Genomic DNA, 17,488 nt, shown 5'->3' with positions numbered 1-17,488 from the left:
ATTATTTGAACTAATGTAATAAGTATAAAGGGATAAAAATAATTTTTAAACAAGTATATAATTTGTTCGTGTTTGATGATGGAATGAACTATCCAATGGGTCTTTAATCGAGAAAACGATCCAGAACCTGCAACGACGAATTGAAATTCCAAGCACATCGTGTAATCGAAAAATGCTCCAACGGTTCTGTCAGCTTTATCTGGTTTCATGTACCAGAAAAAAAGGTCCCAAAAACACTCTAGGCGATGTATCTCGCGATCTTACTGTTCTTTTTCTCACAAACAATCTACCTCCTAGGATAACGTTTTTCCATGTTCTCTCCCCATAATCCCCTTGATGCAATTGACTCTATGCGGCACACGACAGGACATCATCAACTACTCCCCGGTGTGGCAACTGCATTCGACAGAAGCGAACAGTATTTCTACTTTTTTCACCTACATAACCTACCTCGTTCGGTACCTTGGGCTCCAACGAAACGGATAAGATAGCGAAAGGCTGCTAACTGGTGTCGCAAGCTACTTTTCAACACTCATCGAGCGAATTCGCACACATCGTCTTTGACATCCATCTTGGTCCGTGCCCCATGGGTGCAAGGAGCCGTTAAGAGCCAGACTTCGTTTACGATCCGACCCACCGGTCAACCGCAAGCAACGACCAACGACTATTGCCATTAGCTCTATTGTGAGTCTTTTCTCTCATCCTGCAGCGCAGCATCTTCCAACGGTTGGGCTAATACTGAGTGGTTGTTCCGTTGCTTTTGCTCCTCTTCCATCGACTGGTCGATGGCGTTGGTGTTTGTAATGGTTTTTGCTTCATCGATGCATTCATCCTTCTTGCCTGTCGGACTGCTACTGCAGCTGCCCTTCCTTTCTGATGCTTCCTTAGCCGAGAACTCCTGCAGCGCTGCTTCCACTGCAGCAATATTGCTTACGGGCGCCGGCGATATATCCGCCACTACGCTAATCACGTTCGAACCCATTTTCCGGTATTCGCCCTCTATCGAACCGGAAGCATCCAGGTATGCAGTACCGTTGCTTTTTCCGCCAGCACCTTCATCCTGCACACCTGAACTGCTGGAGAATTTGCTGAAATTTTTGCTACGCCGTTCGTGTATGACCTCAATCGAATCGTAATGGTCATCCTCGGCGGGGCGCGTCTGGAAATTGGGATAACGATTGTTTCCGGTCGCATTTCCGTTCGAGGCACCGGTGGTGGCCACTCCACCCGAACCGCTGGCGCTAATTACGTAGATCTGATCGTACTCATTGCTAAGCTTTTTGCTTGCAACCTTTGGTTTCGGTTTGCGGAAGCTTTTGCTCGAGTTGCTGCGATAAAGCGGCAACTGTCGGTTCGGTTGCTGCCGGTCCCGATGTTCTCCGGTTGCATCCGCCCCTTTCGACGCGAGTACGAGTGTGTCCGGTCTCAGAGGTGGATTTGTTACGGAAAGAGGCTCCACAGACGATGAGGAGTGGGGTTGTTTTTTCTTGTTCCGCTGCTCCCCGCCAGCATTATCATTGGCCTCCTCTCCCGCGTGCTCACACTCGGGCGAGCTGCCTTCTTCTGGTACGCACGGTTCCAAGCTCGATTGACAGGAAAGATTGCGCTGACTGATCGCTGCCGGTTCGGAGCAAATTGACAGCTGGCTCCTGTAGAGGAAAATAACCGACAGAAAACAAAAGAAAGAAAGATGATTATTCACTTTTCGATGTAAAGTTCACTCAAATAAAGGACCTGCAGGAAGTGCTAAGAGCGGTGCGAGAGTAAAACAAAGAACGCACCAAAGAGTAATAATAATTCGGTCATTAGCATCGTTGCGTGACGGAACGGAATTTAGCGTGTCGTGTCGTGGGTGAAGTGAAACAAACCGGTCACCCAAAAGGGCCACGACAATGTTCAGCGCAATCGAAAGCACGACAAAAATGAACTTCGCTCCTGTCAATCCTGTTGCGTCGTTGTATTTCTGGTGGAGCTTTATGAGGTGGCGCTTTCGTTGCGATCCTTTCGTTGCTATGGTAGCCACGGGTTTTTTTGTGTGCTGCCAGGAAGCAATATAAATCTGAAAGTGATTTTGCTACCACACTCTACAGTGTTGGCGAGTCGTGACCAACAAAAAAGAGCTCCACGAAACCACGGTCGAAACGAACAGTAAAATACACCACAGAGAAAACGAAAATTCCGGGTCAGTCAACTACGAAACTCGATTTCGGGCATTGTTTGTCTTTGGCTGAGTGCTGGAATGCTTAACAATACGCAATTATGTGGGCAGAGCAGGATAGGAAAAGTGATGCGTGCCAAAACAAAAATAAAAGAAAAATAGGTTCGGAATGGGAGGAAACACAAATGTCAGGTTTGAAATCGATACGGCTCGAAGGAAAAATACTAACCACAGTTTCGAAGACATTGAACTTTTGCTGCCCCAGTAGGGTTGTGTGGTAAGTGGATGGGCAAGAATTGAAAAAAGCACTCTTCGTTTCGAAAAGGAGAAAGGGCAAGTTGGAGGCTTACATTTGAATGTTTGTGGTACTGTTCAACAGATGACGGGGTGGTTGTTCTTTTAGATCCGTGGATAACGATGACCTATGATTAGCGTCATGCATGTTTGATGGTTCATGTTCTATTATTTTCGTACCAGTTTAAATAATTGGTGTGAGGGAAATGACCGCTTTCTTCTTTGCGATATTTTGATTATAGTTATCGTCAATCTGGTATGGTTTTGTTTATCAATATCCATATCTTTAATAACTTCGTTAAAAGCATAAGTGTACATCAATAACAATTGTTTTGTAATAACTTTAGTAGAAGCTCTCTGGGAGTATATTGTTTTTAAAGGATTTTGGTGTAGAATTTCTAGATCATTCATTAGGATCTTGGGAATTACATTAGTAATTAGCAGTTAAGTTCCCGCATAAGTATGTTACGAAAATAGTTTTCCTATTCGAGTACAGTTTCGAAATACTATTAAATAAACTATATAATATTTGTTGTTCCAGATTTTTGCTATTGGAAACTGTGTTTACATAGAATATAGAATCCAGTACTTTTTATTACCTCAAAAGTTTCACGCATTGCTCGAGCCAGAAGCAAGCGTTATGCATGACTGTTTGCATGGGAATTTTGTCCGAAATGTGAGAAATTTCGTCTTGAACTGGTCCAAATTGATGTCCTTGTATTAGTTTTGCATCAACATCATACATAATCAAACAAAAAGTCCATAGGATTTAAATCCGGGTAACTTTGAATCCACAAATTTCACTTCAAACAGTAGGTTAAGTCGTCCATAAGTCCATAAATTGCCATAAGTTGTGGTACACCGTGCTGCTGGAACACGTAGTGCTCATCCCCGTTGAGATTCCAAAGGATGGAGGCAACAAACTACACCAAAAATTAAGTGCTCAAGTACGCCGCGATGAATATGGCGTTGCATTTTAAAGAATATCAAGCGAGGAGTACGCGATTGGGAACTCCAGCTGCGATTTTGTTAGATTGTAGCAGCTTGTAATACATAAAACCCAACTAGTGCCACCAAATATAATTAAATATAAATGGAATAACGCGGACGGTGAAGAACCTTGAGAAACCGAGGAACCACCTTCAAGCGACGAAATCAAATATTACATGGTGTTTTACTGTTGGGCAGCACTTCCTTAAACCTATCCAAGCTTTAGTAGCCAATTTTAAGCATTGAAAAGAAAATTGACAGTTTCCGTATATGGCGATTATTGGTGAATAGTTTTTATTACAATTTAATATGTAATAATAATAACAGCAAATAATAATATAATAGCAAAAATTGTAAAAATCGTTGGATAGTTGGTACATAAATGCAAAGGTAATTTTTTTTAAGATAATCAGAAATCATCAAAAGTATTGAACCCATGTCCAATTGGTGTGCGGATGGGCAGTAAAAATAAACTTAAACTTCCACAAAAAAGCAATATACGACAAAATGGGACTACAGCACGGCAGACACGTGCTGCAGCCAAATAAATAATAGCACCACCTACCGGCACTCCCTCTCGACCGACGGTGTCGAAATGGGTCCAAACGCACCCACCGTGCCCTTCCTAGGAGGCGTCAGACCAAGCAACAGCGACCGGTCGGGGCTGTTGATTTCGATTGTGGATGCTGCTCCACGCGAATCGACGCTTGGTGTTTTGGAGATGGTGGAGGCACGTCGGCTGCCACGGTTCAGTTTCGAGGAGACGGACGTGTTGGACACGGTGGAGGCACGTCGGCTGATGTGGCCATGTTTGGGGCTGCCAAGCGATTCGTCCTTTTCGATTTTGGTCTGGCGCGACAGGACGTGCCGTCGGGCGGTGTCCGAACGTTTGTTGCGATCGCGTAACTTGTGCACGGGTACGATCTCACCTCCGTACCCATATTGCACTGAACCGTTCGAGCTAGCTTGATTCAGTGTCCTAGTTGTGGGTGACCGAAAAGAGGATACAAAATAGGAATGATTGAGATGGTAAGTTGATTGCATTTTTAGTGAACAGTCAGCAATTTTGCTTGCTTATAAGACGCCGTGAGTAATTGTAGAGTCTGATTGAATTTTGCAAACTACAATTAGTTCTTTTTGAAGTTCAACGGATTAAAATTTGAATCGACGAAACATTTCGCCTTGCTTTTCTATTTATAAAAACAAAATATGTAGTAACAGCATTACTATTGTACATTATACTTTGGTAAAGGTAAAGTTTACTAAAAATACTCAATGACATCTTCCATTCAACCATTCAAATAGTTTAAGCAGAATGTATCATTTCATTGGCTTACCTTGCCAGCGGTTCTGGATCATCTACCGAAAGGGCGTGTCGGTGAAATTGAAGCATCCCCGGATGCAGCAACCCAGTGCCAGCTGGGTCTCGCGTTGAACGTTGAACCATACTGCTAACCCGCGAACCCCGATGGTGTCGATGATGGCCACTCGCTTCGGACCGGATGTTGGCGGGTGAACCGGAGGCAAGCAAGGGAACGCTCAGCTTTTCGGCGTACAAATTGGGCACCGATCCGCTTCGCGATACCCGCCGACTTTGGCTCTCGCTCGGCCGCCGACGGGGTGACGTTTTCGGTGTCCTGCAATGGGACAAAAGTGTGTGTCGAGTGAAAGAGAAGAAAAGAATTGTGGATGAAACAAAGTGCGGAACCATAAGAAACACGTCGTAGCACAGGTCGCTTTCTGTCGGTCGGTGTCGGTTCGTAACGAGTAAAACGATTCATCATAACGGCTCAACGGATAGTATATCCTTTCACGGGTTTATTTGCGCCGTGTCTTGCGGTTCGTCCTTATCTGTCTAATGCCACCGTTGGTGATGGCGTCGATGGGACCGGCTCGAGTGTTTTATGATAAATGGTTACAATTTTTCTTCGAGCGCTGGCTGTCGTGTCGGTAATAGGAGCGGGTGTTAAAATAGTATCGTGTGGCTAAAGTACGCTTATTTTGTTATTGCATCCTGCATTATTATTATCACTATGATTAGCTGACATCATTTACCTTTATAAGTCAACAACAGGACGTAAGGAGCCGTTTTCTATTTGAACAGAACTATTTTACTTTTTAGGAACAGCCAGCTTTAGGTTTTGCTTCGAATTATTTTATTTTATGTTATCATAAATAAATCAAATGTTTTTACCTATGATTGTACTTTACTTTTTATTTATGGATCCCACCACTATGTAATCAAAACATAAAACAATAGATAATTCAATATTATTTACGAACTTTTCTGATAAAAACGTATATTTTTTGAAAAATATTATCCTTTAAAGTTAAAGTATAACCTACTACGAGAACCAATTTAATTTAGATGGTTACATTAACTAGCAATTCTTGACCACAGCACATTTTCAGAGTTTCCTCGATGCAATCAAAAATACATCCTGCAATTTGCTACATTCATTCAACATGCATGCTTCTCAAACAAATGTTCCATTTTAACGTCATCGGTGCAGTTGATCTACATGCTGCTGGCGTTTTATGTACACTGCAATTGATGTCGACAGAAAAACAATGCATCTGGGAGTGTGTTTTTGGGTTAATTGTGGTGAAGATCTTGGAAGATGAGAATGGGAGGATGTTGATAAAAAATACAGAAATTAACATTCCCTCAGAATCTCGGATGGTCGTAAGAACTAATGAAATCATACGGTGCCCAAGCCATGGCAATTATTTGCTGATATGGTCATGAATGTAAGGCATCCAAGACTAAGCATCCTTTCACCATCGTTCCATCGTGCCGTATACGCTATGGTCTACCATATGTAAGTCGAAGAAATTTAATTAACACCAAGAAGCGGAAGCAACTGTCCCCAGAAGGCACTTGATTTCGAGAACAATCAACATGCAGGATGGCATGGTTTAATTTCTTGCAACATTGTAATTATATCGTCGCTTCTTGCACACTATGAATTGTGTTAAAAAGAAACTTTTGCATTGCGAATTGTACCTCGTTTACTGTAATCATAAAAGAATTTGTTCATTTTTGGATAACATTTATACCAATTTCTATTTGGCAGTTCGAGTAAAGTAAGATCGACAAATATTGTGTCATTAATTTAAAATCAGTTACAATATTAACAATTAACTGTTCCTTTTTAAGAGAAAAAATAGTTACCATACTAGTCGTTCTAATAATAAAATAAATAATCAAATGTATTACGCAACTATAAAAAGTATAAAAAACAACAATAAATCTGCCCTAAACCTTTCGATAAAGCCCTATCAAATAAAAGAAACATTATGTCAACACATAAAACGACAAAACATTATCGCACGTTACTAAACAGCTTCACCAACATCCTTTTGATTGGCTTTCCAGTAATCCTCTCGCATTTCAAGCAAGAAACAAAGTTTTCTTCGCAAGCACACAGACCCATCCTTTCGACCGAGCGGGCCACAAAGGAAAAGTAGCGCCGTAACCTGATTTCATTGTCGCCAGCGTCCCATTGTCGGACGGATATGGAAGTCAAGGAAGTTATCGCTGGCCAAGTGGAAACAGGCCAGCCAAAACGTTAAGAAACATAGTGCAATTACTTCACCAAACATGGCACACCACACTGCCTCCGATGGTGTTGTCCATGCACCATAACACAAATTACATGCCAGCAAGCGCCACATTATGTGGAGCATCGGTTGAAACATACTCTTGACTGGTGGTCAGACTGGGTTTAACTCATCGATGTAGCGATTGGATGCGATGGAAAGGAAAATGGAACACCGATTCTTCACTTAGTTACACCATCAAGTGAGAAAAGGAATCGGTAAGCGTAGTTGAACCTAACGCGAAATGTTGTGATTTCTTGTCATTTGTACAAAACTAGACTGCGATGGACGATAGACGCCCGTTTCTGATGATGGCTATCCACACAAAGGCTACGAACAGAATATGGATAAGGATTGGTATGGTCAACCAACATATAACAAATCATTTTCATGCGCTGCACGCTACACCGTAAGTATCCGTGTAAAATGTCTCGGTGGAACCTAGAAACTAGGACATCCAACATCGTGTTTCGGTAACGTTTGTGATGATAATGCAGTAGATAAGGTAATGATGTTGATTATGATGCTATTCGTGCTTTGCAGTAACATTTTCAAACATTGAGCTTTATTTGATGGGAAAGTATTTTCTTATTTCTCCATCATGTATTGCTGATTAGAAACTTTTACAATTTAGATGAATATAAATTATGCCAACATGCAATATCTTTCAAAGTAATATAACTACAAACGGTTCATCTACATCATATAAAAAATGATAACCGAGTAGGTTTTTCTCGATGTGTATTTGTTTCCTTTTGCCTGTTTTGGAAGCTTATTGATGCGCTGGGAAAGCACGGCACAAGCATACCAGCGTATGGTAAACACGAATTGTTCGTTCGGCTATTCCATTACCGGTGCGTTCGTATGGGAGCAAGACACTTGCATCAATCTCTTTATACGCCGGATGAAAGTGTAGTATCGATTTGCGTCCAAAAATAGCCCCATCTTTCGTGCGGTACTGAACGAAGTTTATCTTGCGTTCGATTTTTTGGTGAATTCATCTCCATCGAAGGTAATTCGTTGGGCCACAGAACCGTCGTAAGCGATATACAAGCAGACGGTTGAGTGCCGGTTTCATATCTAAGAACTTTTCTTGTATGATTATATTGGAGGAGTATAGCTTCAGAACAGGTAAATTCATAAGCAGAAACCTGTTTGATGTCACGGTTGTGCGTGAAGCAGCTTGTTTGATGCATCGACTATTCTCTTTATCGAAGAAAACAATCTTACATCTCCTACTAACAGGTTCATATAATGCGTAGGAAATGTGATATATCAACTAGTAGTTTTAATTGTCCTGTAACACTTTGAACAAATTCTAAGAGAATAGTCAAAACAGAAAGAAAAACTAATATGTCTTTGTGCTTTCACTTTAACGTCTTTATATGGTACCTTCTAATGTTAACAAAGTCTCATCCAAACAATCGTCTTATCATTGTGTGACCTTATCTAGTGCGCTTCGGAAGATGCAGTTATTCATCCAATTTGCATCGTGAATGACAAATCATCCACAGTGCTGTCCGTGACGTAGCATGATCGAGTTAAATGGATATTATGAGCATCCCATTCGCATAAATGTATGTCACGGACGTGGATTGACTATTTGAAGAGGAACACCGACAAGTACCACTATGCAAATCTCCATATCAAAGCAGAGGCTGGTGCAGTATGTATAAGAATACGAATGTAATCTTTTAAAAATAATGCTTGTTAGAGTTGAAAAATGAGTTGTTAAGTTGTGTGTTAAGTTGTAAAAATAAGTGTTAGAGTTGAAATAAGTTGTGAAATTTACGGAAAATTACTGCAATTAACTGCATAAATTTGTTCTAGTAAGTTGATATTATAATTAACATGCGGAGGGTAGTATTTACGATATACTACAAAGTCCACAAAGTGTAGCACATAGTATGAGTGTTCATCATGGCGTAAGGGCCCTTATCAGTAGGAACAGTGAACAGTCCAGTCTACCTACCCTAAGGCTTTGGAGAAGTGCACGAGTGCTGCCGTAAGTGCTTTACGGTCAGGGACCTGTTCTGTGGCGGGCGATGTTCGAAAGACGCCCAAGTGCTGCTCCCAACGGGCAGTCTGCGATCCCATGATTGCTGTCGGACCATTCGAAACACCTGAAACGAGAAATAAAGAAGCGAAACATGCACAAAGGTGGTTAAAAGCTCTGATTGGTATACCTTTTCGAAGAACTTGCTCGGGATGATATTTCTTGTGAATGTATGGACTGAGTTATGAAACTATCTTAACACATTGACGTTGAACACAATGCACTTTGTTAGAAATGCAATGTTTAACTCGACTCGATTGCTCGAGAAACGTACATCATTTCCAGAGAAGAAATTCAGATAATTTCGAGAAACTATTTTGTGCAGACCAGTTGCTTCCTCATTGCGCAAAGGAATGTCTAAGTTAGCAAACAAGTTAAAGCTAAAACCTCAAATGCGAATCGTTGGTGATGTCTAAAAGTCGTGCTGTGTGCTGCACTTGAAAAAACTTGTATTGCCCAACTTTCTCGTTAAACGTGCTGCTGCTCACGTACCACCGTCGGTGGCATCGTGCTGAGCACGAGAACCTCATGGAAGTTTTGAGGACGCACTATAGTCGTAATCCAACGATGCAACCGACCGTATTTTGCTGTATTGCTTACTTGCGCGAGATAGTGCGAACACGCCAACTTAATGAGGGCGTTTTATCTCGTTTCGGTTGGTGTGGGAAGAAGTTTTGGCTGCTGTGGCATTAACTACGGCACAAACAAGAAAACTTTAATTGAGAAAAGATGACACGATGGAGCGGGAGTATTGAAATGGAGATGACATTTTTCTTGGCATTGGCATTAAGATTACCTACGCAGGGAGAAGGCCACAGACTGCAAGTTAGAGTAAATTCGCGGATAGTTATCTAATGAAAAACTTATTATATGTAAGGATGATCTGTGACGATTATATAGATTACAGTGTAACAGACAATTTAAATCAATCACTGTCAATTAAAAACTACAAAAACTATATCAGTGTGGAAACTATAATGTTTAAAAAAATACTACTACTACTACTACTACTACTACTACTACTACTAGTAATACTACTACTATTGTTGGAATCATTTGTATCTTATTTAGGTATTTTGAAGAAGTAAGCATTTTTATTAAGTTTATATCACTCTATGTGGTAATTGTGTTAGTTATGAATTAGGTTATACAAAGGATTCTCAGAAAGGTTTATGTTTTCTCGCCAGAAGTAATTTTGGAATGAAGATGATGGAAATTCGAGCAGGGAGAAAAAAAACTGAAATCTGATCCAGCCACCGTTTGACAAAAGAGCAACAACGCTTTCTTGGAAATAAAAGGTCCATCTACAGTATGAGGTATGCATGTTTTGCCCCTTGCAGAATGTGAGTCATATTTTTTATTCAATGGAATGCTCGAAAGCAACATGTTTTAATTTGTATTTGGAATGAAATGCATATTTGATATTTTTATATGCATGTATAGTGTCAATACGGCCAGGCCGGTCTAACGACAAAAAAGTAAATATATATACAAGTTTAGTAAACATGTTACGCAATTGCTCGTAGAACAGTTGGAAATTCCAAATATGGATGATACGAGTGCTAGTTTTTTGAGAATGTTTATCCGTGTCATGAACATTCATGTCCTTGGCAACATAAACTAACAGCCAGTAGTGAAGCTCAGAAGATAATTTCCTTTCATTTCATAAGTGATTTATTGTGTGCCTCAAGGGTTTCACCATTTATTGACTAACTTATAACTAAACGAACTTAAAGTAAACTGATAACAATGACGTAAGAAATCCCGTGAAATGAAAAAATAGAACAGAGTAGGAAGGAAAGGAAAAAAATGAAGAAACAAAGAGAAAGGAAAAAAGAGAAAGTAGATAAAAGGAACAAAAAAATATTAGCATTCGAAATACAAACACTACGTTCAGCTTAATGATTTTAACTAGTAACAATAGTATGATCTTGAAACAGTATTGTTAACACTTGGTATTTAACAAGTAAACTCCTACATTGAGTCCTATTAACCATGTCTAATTCTCTCTATACCCTAGAAATTGGTATTTGGAAATCAGACAAAGATATCTGAAGGAACTTGCTTATGTACAAACATGTATGCTAGACTGGTGTCTACAACATACATCAAACCATGTTTTCTAGTAATAAATTTCGTTGATCAATTTGATTAGAATATTCTGGATTTTTAGGAATTTCTTCAAGTACTGGGCGTCTTTTTTGGTAAGCAGCTCGTTTGACTAATATGTTAAGTATTACTGCTTCCAAAAAAAAATAATGTTGAATCCCTGAGCTTCAATGTGGACTAACTTAAAAACTTATGAGTGTATAGTTTTAAAAAAGTAAGGAAGGAAAGGGATAATATGCAAAAAGCAAGGGTTCCAAAGTATACGAGTTTAAAAAGGAATTCAGGTGAGGCGAGACCGAAGAGAGAAAGTGAAGTTGTGGAAGTCAAACAACTAGGAGAAATTATTAAAACTTCTTGACCCTTTCACAACCGTGTTTAGCCCGATGGGAGTTGGCCACCTAGGTATAGTAGGAAGCGCTCGAGAAGTCGTAGGAAATCGCGTGGCTTATAGAGATAGATCAAGGCGAGGATGACTGGTGAATCGAGGCAAGAGTCATAGATTGTGCTATGGCACGGCGTTTTTTCCAAGAATGCTAGACACAAGAGTTCACACCTTACTGCGTGTGAAGTAGAGTTCCTGAATGACACAGAAAACATGCATTAACGATTCGCATGAACGATTTTTGAACTTGTCCCATGTTTTGCGATGCAATGTTTGAGAGCTGCAATCTTTATTTTTTAACTATATTCTGGTCTTATTTGGTCTGGGATAAGACTGGACTGGAGCCTACTAGACTGGAGCCTACTAGACTAAATTTAAGACTAAATCAAGTACTTTATACACTTTGTTTGACGGTAACGTCAAGATGATTTTTGATGAAGAATTTGCGACTCATCAAAATTTTTCGTAATAATGACCCTATCACTACGGAGATATACATTAACAGCGTAGCAGTGCGAAAGAAATGAGAGATACAAAGGAAGAGATTAAGCAATGGAGGATATTTTGGAACTAAATGTTATGGTAAAAGCTGTTGGTGATAAGGAAAATGATTTAAAATACCATCTGAAAATGGCTAACATATGAAATTCGCTCCACCACAGAAAGACACCTGCTCACATAAAGAGATACCTCTTCAATGACGTTTGATTTGTTTCTCTTTAACCCTGCTCAAGATGACGAGGATATTGTGCCCTCGTCATAATCTCACCCTACTTAAAATGATACATTTCGCGATTTTTCGACAGCAACAAATTAAACAATCGGTACAGCTGCTACATTGTGGCTCACCTGTGGAACGTCGAGAATTATTGTTGCGACTAGGATTCCGGGCGGACCCTTGGGCATTCATCTTGAACCGTGCCGGGACTACCTTTGCTGCTGAGTCTCGTGCCTCGAACGTCATCACACACGAGGCCACCACGATGAAACCTGCAGAAGTAACACAGCAAAAGACAAAACGAAATTAAAAGGCAATATTTTTGTGCTAAATGTACGGCTGTTCTTCTAATTTTAAATGAACTTTCTAGCTTTCACTTGTCGTTGCAAGTTAAAACACGAACGACTTGTACTATACCCGACCCTCGCTGCAATTTGCGCATTAACAATTCAATTGCGTTCAAATGTCTGACACATCTTTTCCATTTGTCAGTCGGAATTTTATTTCCCGTGTTTTCTGTTCCTCGTGTTATCTGGTTTCTTTTAAGGTTGGGATTTGTTTTTGTGGGATTTTGTTTGAGGTCATGGTCATATCTTGTTCGCTCTAGAACAGACATCGGAGAAAGTTTGGTTTGGAAGAGCGAAACAGGAAAGGGTTCATATTGCAGCGAACGAAGTACAACCATTTAAACCCATCAGAGCGTGTTGTGCGGGGTCGAGAGGATGGTAAAATGTTACTCGCGAAATGACAACAAAATCACCGAGATGTAAAAAGAACGCGCAATTAGTAAACGTTACCAGACGTGCAAGTGTATACAGCGTGAACATGAAACATGGTTTACGCTGCTACTCGCGGGCTAGATGCACGCATCATTTAGATAAGCATTGGGTTTGCGCGTCAGTGAGCCCCTGACTGACATGGTGTTTCCACTGAACAAAGAACAGCTTATGGAATTAAAGGTTAAAAGTTTCAATCACACATCGCTTGGTATGTATCTCTTATCTACGTTTGTGCCAGGTTTCATTCTGTGTTACGGAAGGGTATGAATATTAGCAGTTTAATTATACGATGTATTGTTTAATTTGATCTCATTTGGATTGTTTTTATTCAAGGGATGAATATTTGAGCCTTTTAAAGCAAAGCTGGTTCCATTTAATTTAACATTTCAGGCATTATATACACACGCAAGAAATCTCCCTTTATCGTTTCCATGCCAAACCGATAATTGAAATAGAGATCAATTTTGATTGTACCATTCAATCATTTGTTTTTATCAACAATTATTACATAAAAATAAATTATTTATCTCATGTTCGTTAATGTTATTAAAACTTCAACCATTAAATAAAACGTAAACAACCTCTCAAAAAACACTTGCTGTGTTCTTGGTCACAAATTCGCAAATAATCTTGATAATAACAAATCCCACACGGGTTAGACATAAATGCAAAGTTGAACAATAGAGCATAATTTTTCACTTCTCGATGAATTTATCAGCTCTCCAGAATACAACCGTCGATCGTTCATGGTTTGCATTCCCATGGAAGTTTACCCTCGTAGATTGACAGATACAGATGACAAGTGGAACCAATTTGCATACGCTTGTCGTGCTAGGTTTGGCCGTGAATGAAGCTTCGGCTAAAAAAAATTCAATATATGATAAACCGTGTACGTTATCACATATCTGCTTCAATCCCTCTCTCCTCGCATCAGTACGGAAGATGAGCACCGCGTCGTGCAAAAGACGGATACGTTCAATTCAAATGTATTATTTCCCATTCAATACCATGCGTTTCATGTTTTTCCGGCAAATGAAAAATCCGCCTTCACATTTTTTTGTTATACTCCTCTTTCCATTCTAGTATCCCGTGGTAAAAAGGATCGTGAAATGGAATTTTCATCTCTTCCTAAATGGTGTGAGAATGCCTGCTGGCATTCTGGTTGGATTTGCTTAGTATCGTTATCTTGTTTGAGGCCAAAACTCGAAATAACACCAGCAAAGGAAGGGGAAGCTTTTATTGTCGGTGAGCACAAAATATGCTTGCAGCCAAACTGAAGTGGATCAGACGGAACATTTATCTGATAAAGCTTTTAACGATGTTTCAATGGAATTAGAGGAGAAGCAAAGGGAATACCGAAACAGCACCTACTGGATTGTGGGCACATGTGCAAATATGGCCTTTAATTGGTGATGATTACGAATTGCTTTCACACAATAGACGATTTGTTAAATGATGTGCATATATTTGCATATATCATTTCGATTTTCACGCAACTAGTTGCACAGTTTTTCATTCATCGTCGCCCAAAGTTTGTATGCAATACGATCTGGTCTGCAGAGTCGAGTTACCTTTTTAATTGTAGATGTTTCTAATTCTTTATTGAAGTCTCTATTAGGCAAATAAAATAAAAAAAGCATCTCGAGCTTCGAACATATAGTGATGATTGTTAAAGAAAATTGTAGGCTAAGGTTTAAATTGGCACTCGTTTCGGTTAGGTTCTTAATCAATACTAACTTATATTTTTTCTTTTTATCTAAATCGCTATTCTTAACTATATTCACATTCGGGCTCGCTCGTGAGTGTTGTTTACAAACTTTAATTGGTTACTTCAGATCGATCCTACCTCAGTTCTTAACAATGATGAATGAACCTATAAGACTTTACTACAGAAACATACAACATGTTGAATATATTATAAATTTAACAACATTGTTTACTGGTAACTTGAAACGTATTTTCATCCAATAAAGCTTGCATAACCATAAAATTCATCATACAAACTGTGCTCCTTTACCGCACTGCGTACGGTAGCATAATGTATGTTTGCGGAAGGAACGGAAGAGCAACAAACGAATGACTGGCTATATATTCGGCTGTCCAAACTGAATCATCATCTACAGCGAAAATGTATGTTTTCCTTTGATAAACCCATCAAGAGAAGTTTCACACCATTCGCGTTGGTTCGCCAAAAGGATACAAAGTGTGTGATCCTTCTCCATGTAAACCTCATCAACGCGTTGCCTTCCGTGGCGGTGCTGATGGCATGAACTGAACCGGACCCAACGACACACAGTCTGTTCGTGCAGTCATCACTTCATTAAACATGAATATTTCTTACCGTCTCGCGCTCGCTGCCGTACCGTTTTGCATTGAGAAATTATTAAGATGGAAAACATGCGATTGTGAACCGTTCTTTCTTCATTCCGTACACCCAATGGCATTAATCATCGAAAAGATGTGTTACGGTGCAGACGAACGGCAAAGAGGTTTACTTTAAACGTGTTCATGCGCAACGGAATTACTGCCGAGTGGAATTTAAATGTGAAATGAATGTTGTTGATGAAACAAGATTTGCACGTAGAACATACATTGTAGAACGAAGTTTCTGTGCATTAAAACAAGCACATGCAATAAATTCACATATTTTTCGTATAGCAACCTTTCATGTATTCTATGTTTCACAACAAAAAATTGGAAAACGCAGTATCTAACCTCAGATTTGCTGTTCTCATTCCATTGTCTAATATAATATTCTCAATCGAATCTGTTTCTTAATGTCCGAACACTGACGTTCCATTATGCACTTTTGTGTTAGATAATAGAGATCATTCCAGCATTACTTACCTCCAACGCCCATAATGATGGGTCCGACGTAGGATAGATTGTTCAGGTGTAATCCTCGATGCTCGTTTTTAACGCTTATTGTCGACGTGCGATTGCTCCGCATTTCCGACAGCGAGGGAAAGTTGTTTGCGTAGTATCCTGTCGGATCGAATAGCAAAAACGAATGGGAAACCAAAGATAGGATAAAGGCATCAGGATGGTACCCATAGCAAAAACTGTGCACACTGGCAGGCGGGCTACTTACCTACGGTGGCCATTCCACCGCCAACGAACATAAGCACCATACCGAGCACGAGGGCGCGACAAGCGTGCCACAGACAGCGGGAAGTCATTTTCCCCCGTACCACCTGCACGTTCCATGTCGCACCGGATGCTGGATGGGCCCGTCGGAGCGGTCCGAGCGATGCTTTGCGACGGCTCTGCCATTGCGAACCGCCACGAGCGTGCATAGCATAGCCAAGGCCAAGGTGGCGCCGGAGTTTCTGTCGCGCTAATTCGTGTCCTTATCAACACCACCGCCGGAAACGCACGAGAGACGGCCGGTACATTAGCGCGCGCACTGACATTCACCGAGCGAGAGTGAATCGTAATCCACGGGCGATGATTTATCACTAAATGCTGTGAACGAGAGAAAGTATGTGCAGATTATTAGCTATTGAAAGGGAAACTAAGCATCCTGCGGCTGCTAGTGTGCTACATGAAGTAGAATAATGAATGTACTAATGGATATGCCGAAAATGGGTGACGAAAGCATGAAGAGAGTTTCAGGATTCTTTTGAACAAATCACTTAGGTAAGAGGATCTACCTATACGAGAGCTATAGAAGGTAGAAAGAGAATTTATTATGAGCCATAACAGGAAAATAATCATAGCGTTTTACTAGATATGTCGGAACACAATGTCCAGGATAGTCTTGTTGTGGTTTGATACTGATTTGAGATATTTTTAGAATTGAACAATTTTAAAAATGAATAACTCTCTGTTAGCTTTAATACTAAAATTTTTGAGGTGAGTTTTCTGAATTCACTGAGAATTAACGTCTCTTAGTCGTTAATCCATTGAATCTATCATCTATATTTGCAGTGGAGGATCAATCCCCTTGGAGGCCCAGGGCGGAATTATAGTTGGGGCCTCTAATTTCAAAAACGATGGAGGGAGGGAAGGGGAACATTGAGGGGACTTGAAATGAGACAAGTCGAAAAGCGCAGTAAGAAGGGGCCTACTCCGCCTACCGTTTGATCCGCCGCTGGGCCACCCCAAATCACCATCTTCGAATACAATAACGGAACCGACTCTATCACCACCAACAACAGTTACCACTGTACCTGCACTTTTCTAAATGGAGCTACAATCATACGTGCGCCAACTTCGAGAAGCTGCACGTGGTGGAATTTACAACTACAGCATCCAAGTAACACTTTGCCATGGAATTGGTTCGCTCGCTGTGCTTCCTGGAGATTCGCCATGCAACACTCAGTTATACTTCTTCGATCTTAACTTAACTTAACAAAACACTCAAGCACCAGTAGTTGGTGGTGGACTTAATCGATAT

General features: G+C 40.4%; 1 protein-coding gene across 1 annotated transcript; it reads right to left on the bottom strand.

Moving 5' to 3' along the window:
• Positions 1-524: 524 nt before the first annotated feature.
• LOC128304571 (uncharacterized) lies at positions 525-16,385 on the bottom strand. Its single transcript, XM_053041770.1, has 7 exons — positions 16,181-16,385; positions 15,937-16,074; positions 12,442-12,582; positions 9,018-9,168; positions 4,780-5,079; positions 4,008-4,421; positions 525-1,649 (listed from the first exon to the last, which is right to left on the bottom strand). Exons 1-7 carry the CDS (start codon positions 16,383-16,385, stop codon positions 680-682), a joined length of 2,319 nt encoding a protein of 772 aa, XP_052897730.1. The 3' UTR covers positions 525-679.
• Between the last annotated feature and the right edge of the window lie 1,103 nt (positions 16,386-17,488).

Source organism: Anopheles moucheti, chromosome 3, assembly GCF_943734755.1.
Source record: "Anopheles moucheti chromosome 3, idAnoMoucSN_F20_07, whole genome shotgun sequence".
NCBI classification, from domain to species: Eukaryota; Metazoa; Arthropoda; class Insecta; order Diptera; family Culicidae; genus Anopheles; species Anopheles moucheti.
This window is presented reverse-complemented; position numbering and strand designations above follow the sequence as displayed.

Coding starts and splice junctions, on each gene's coding strand:
- LOC128304571 (XM_053041770.1), bottom strand. CDS start 16,385: ATGCACGCTCGTGGCGGTTCGCAATGGCAGAGCCGTCGCAAAGCATCG. Junction 5,080..9,017: donor CACTTCTCCAAAGCCTTAGG/GTAGGTAGACTG, acceptor GTCCCATTGCAG/GACACCGAAAACGTCACCCC. Junction 1,650..4,007: donor TCGGTCGAGAGGGAGTGCCG/GTAGGTGGTGCT, acceptor TTTCCTCTACAG/GAGCCAGCTGTCAATTTGCT.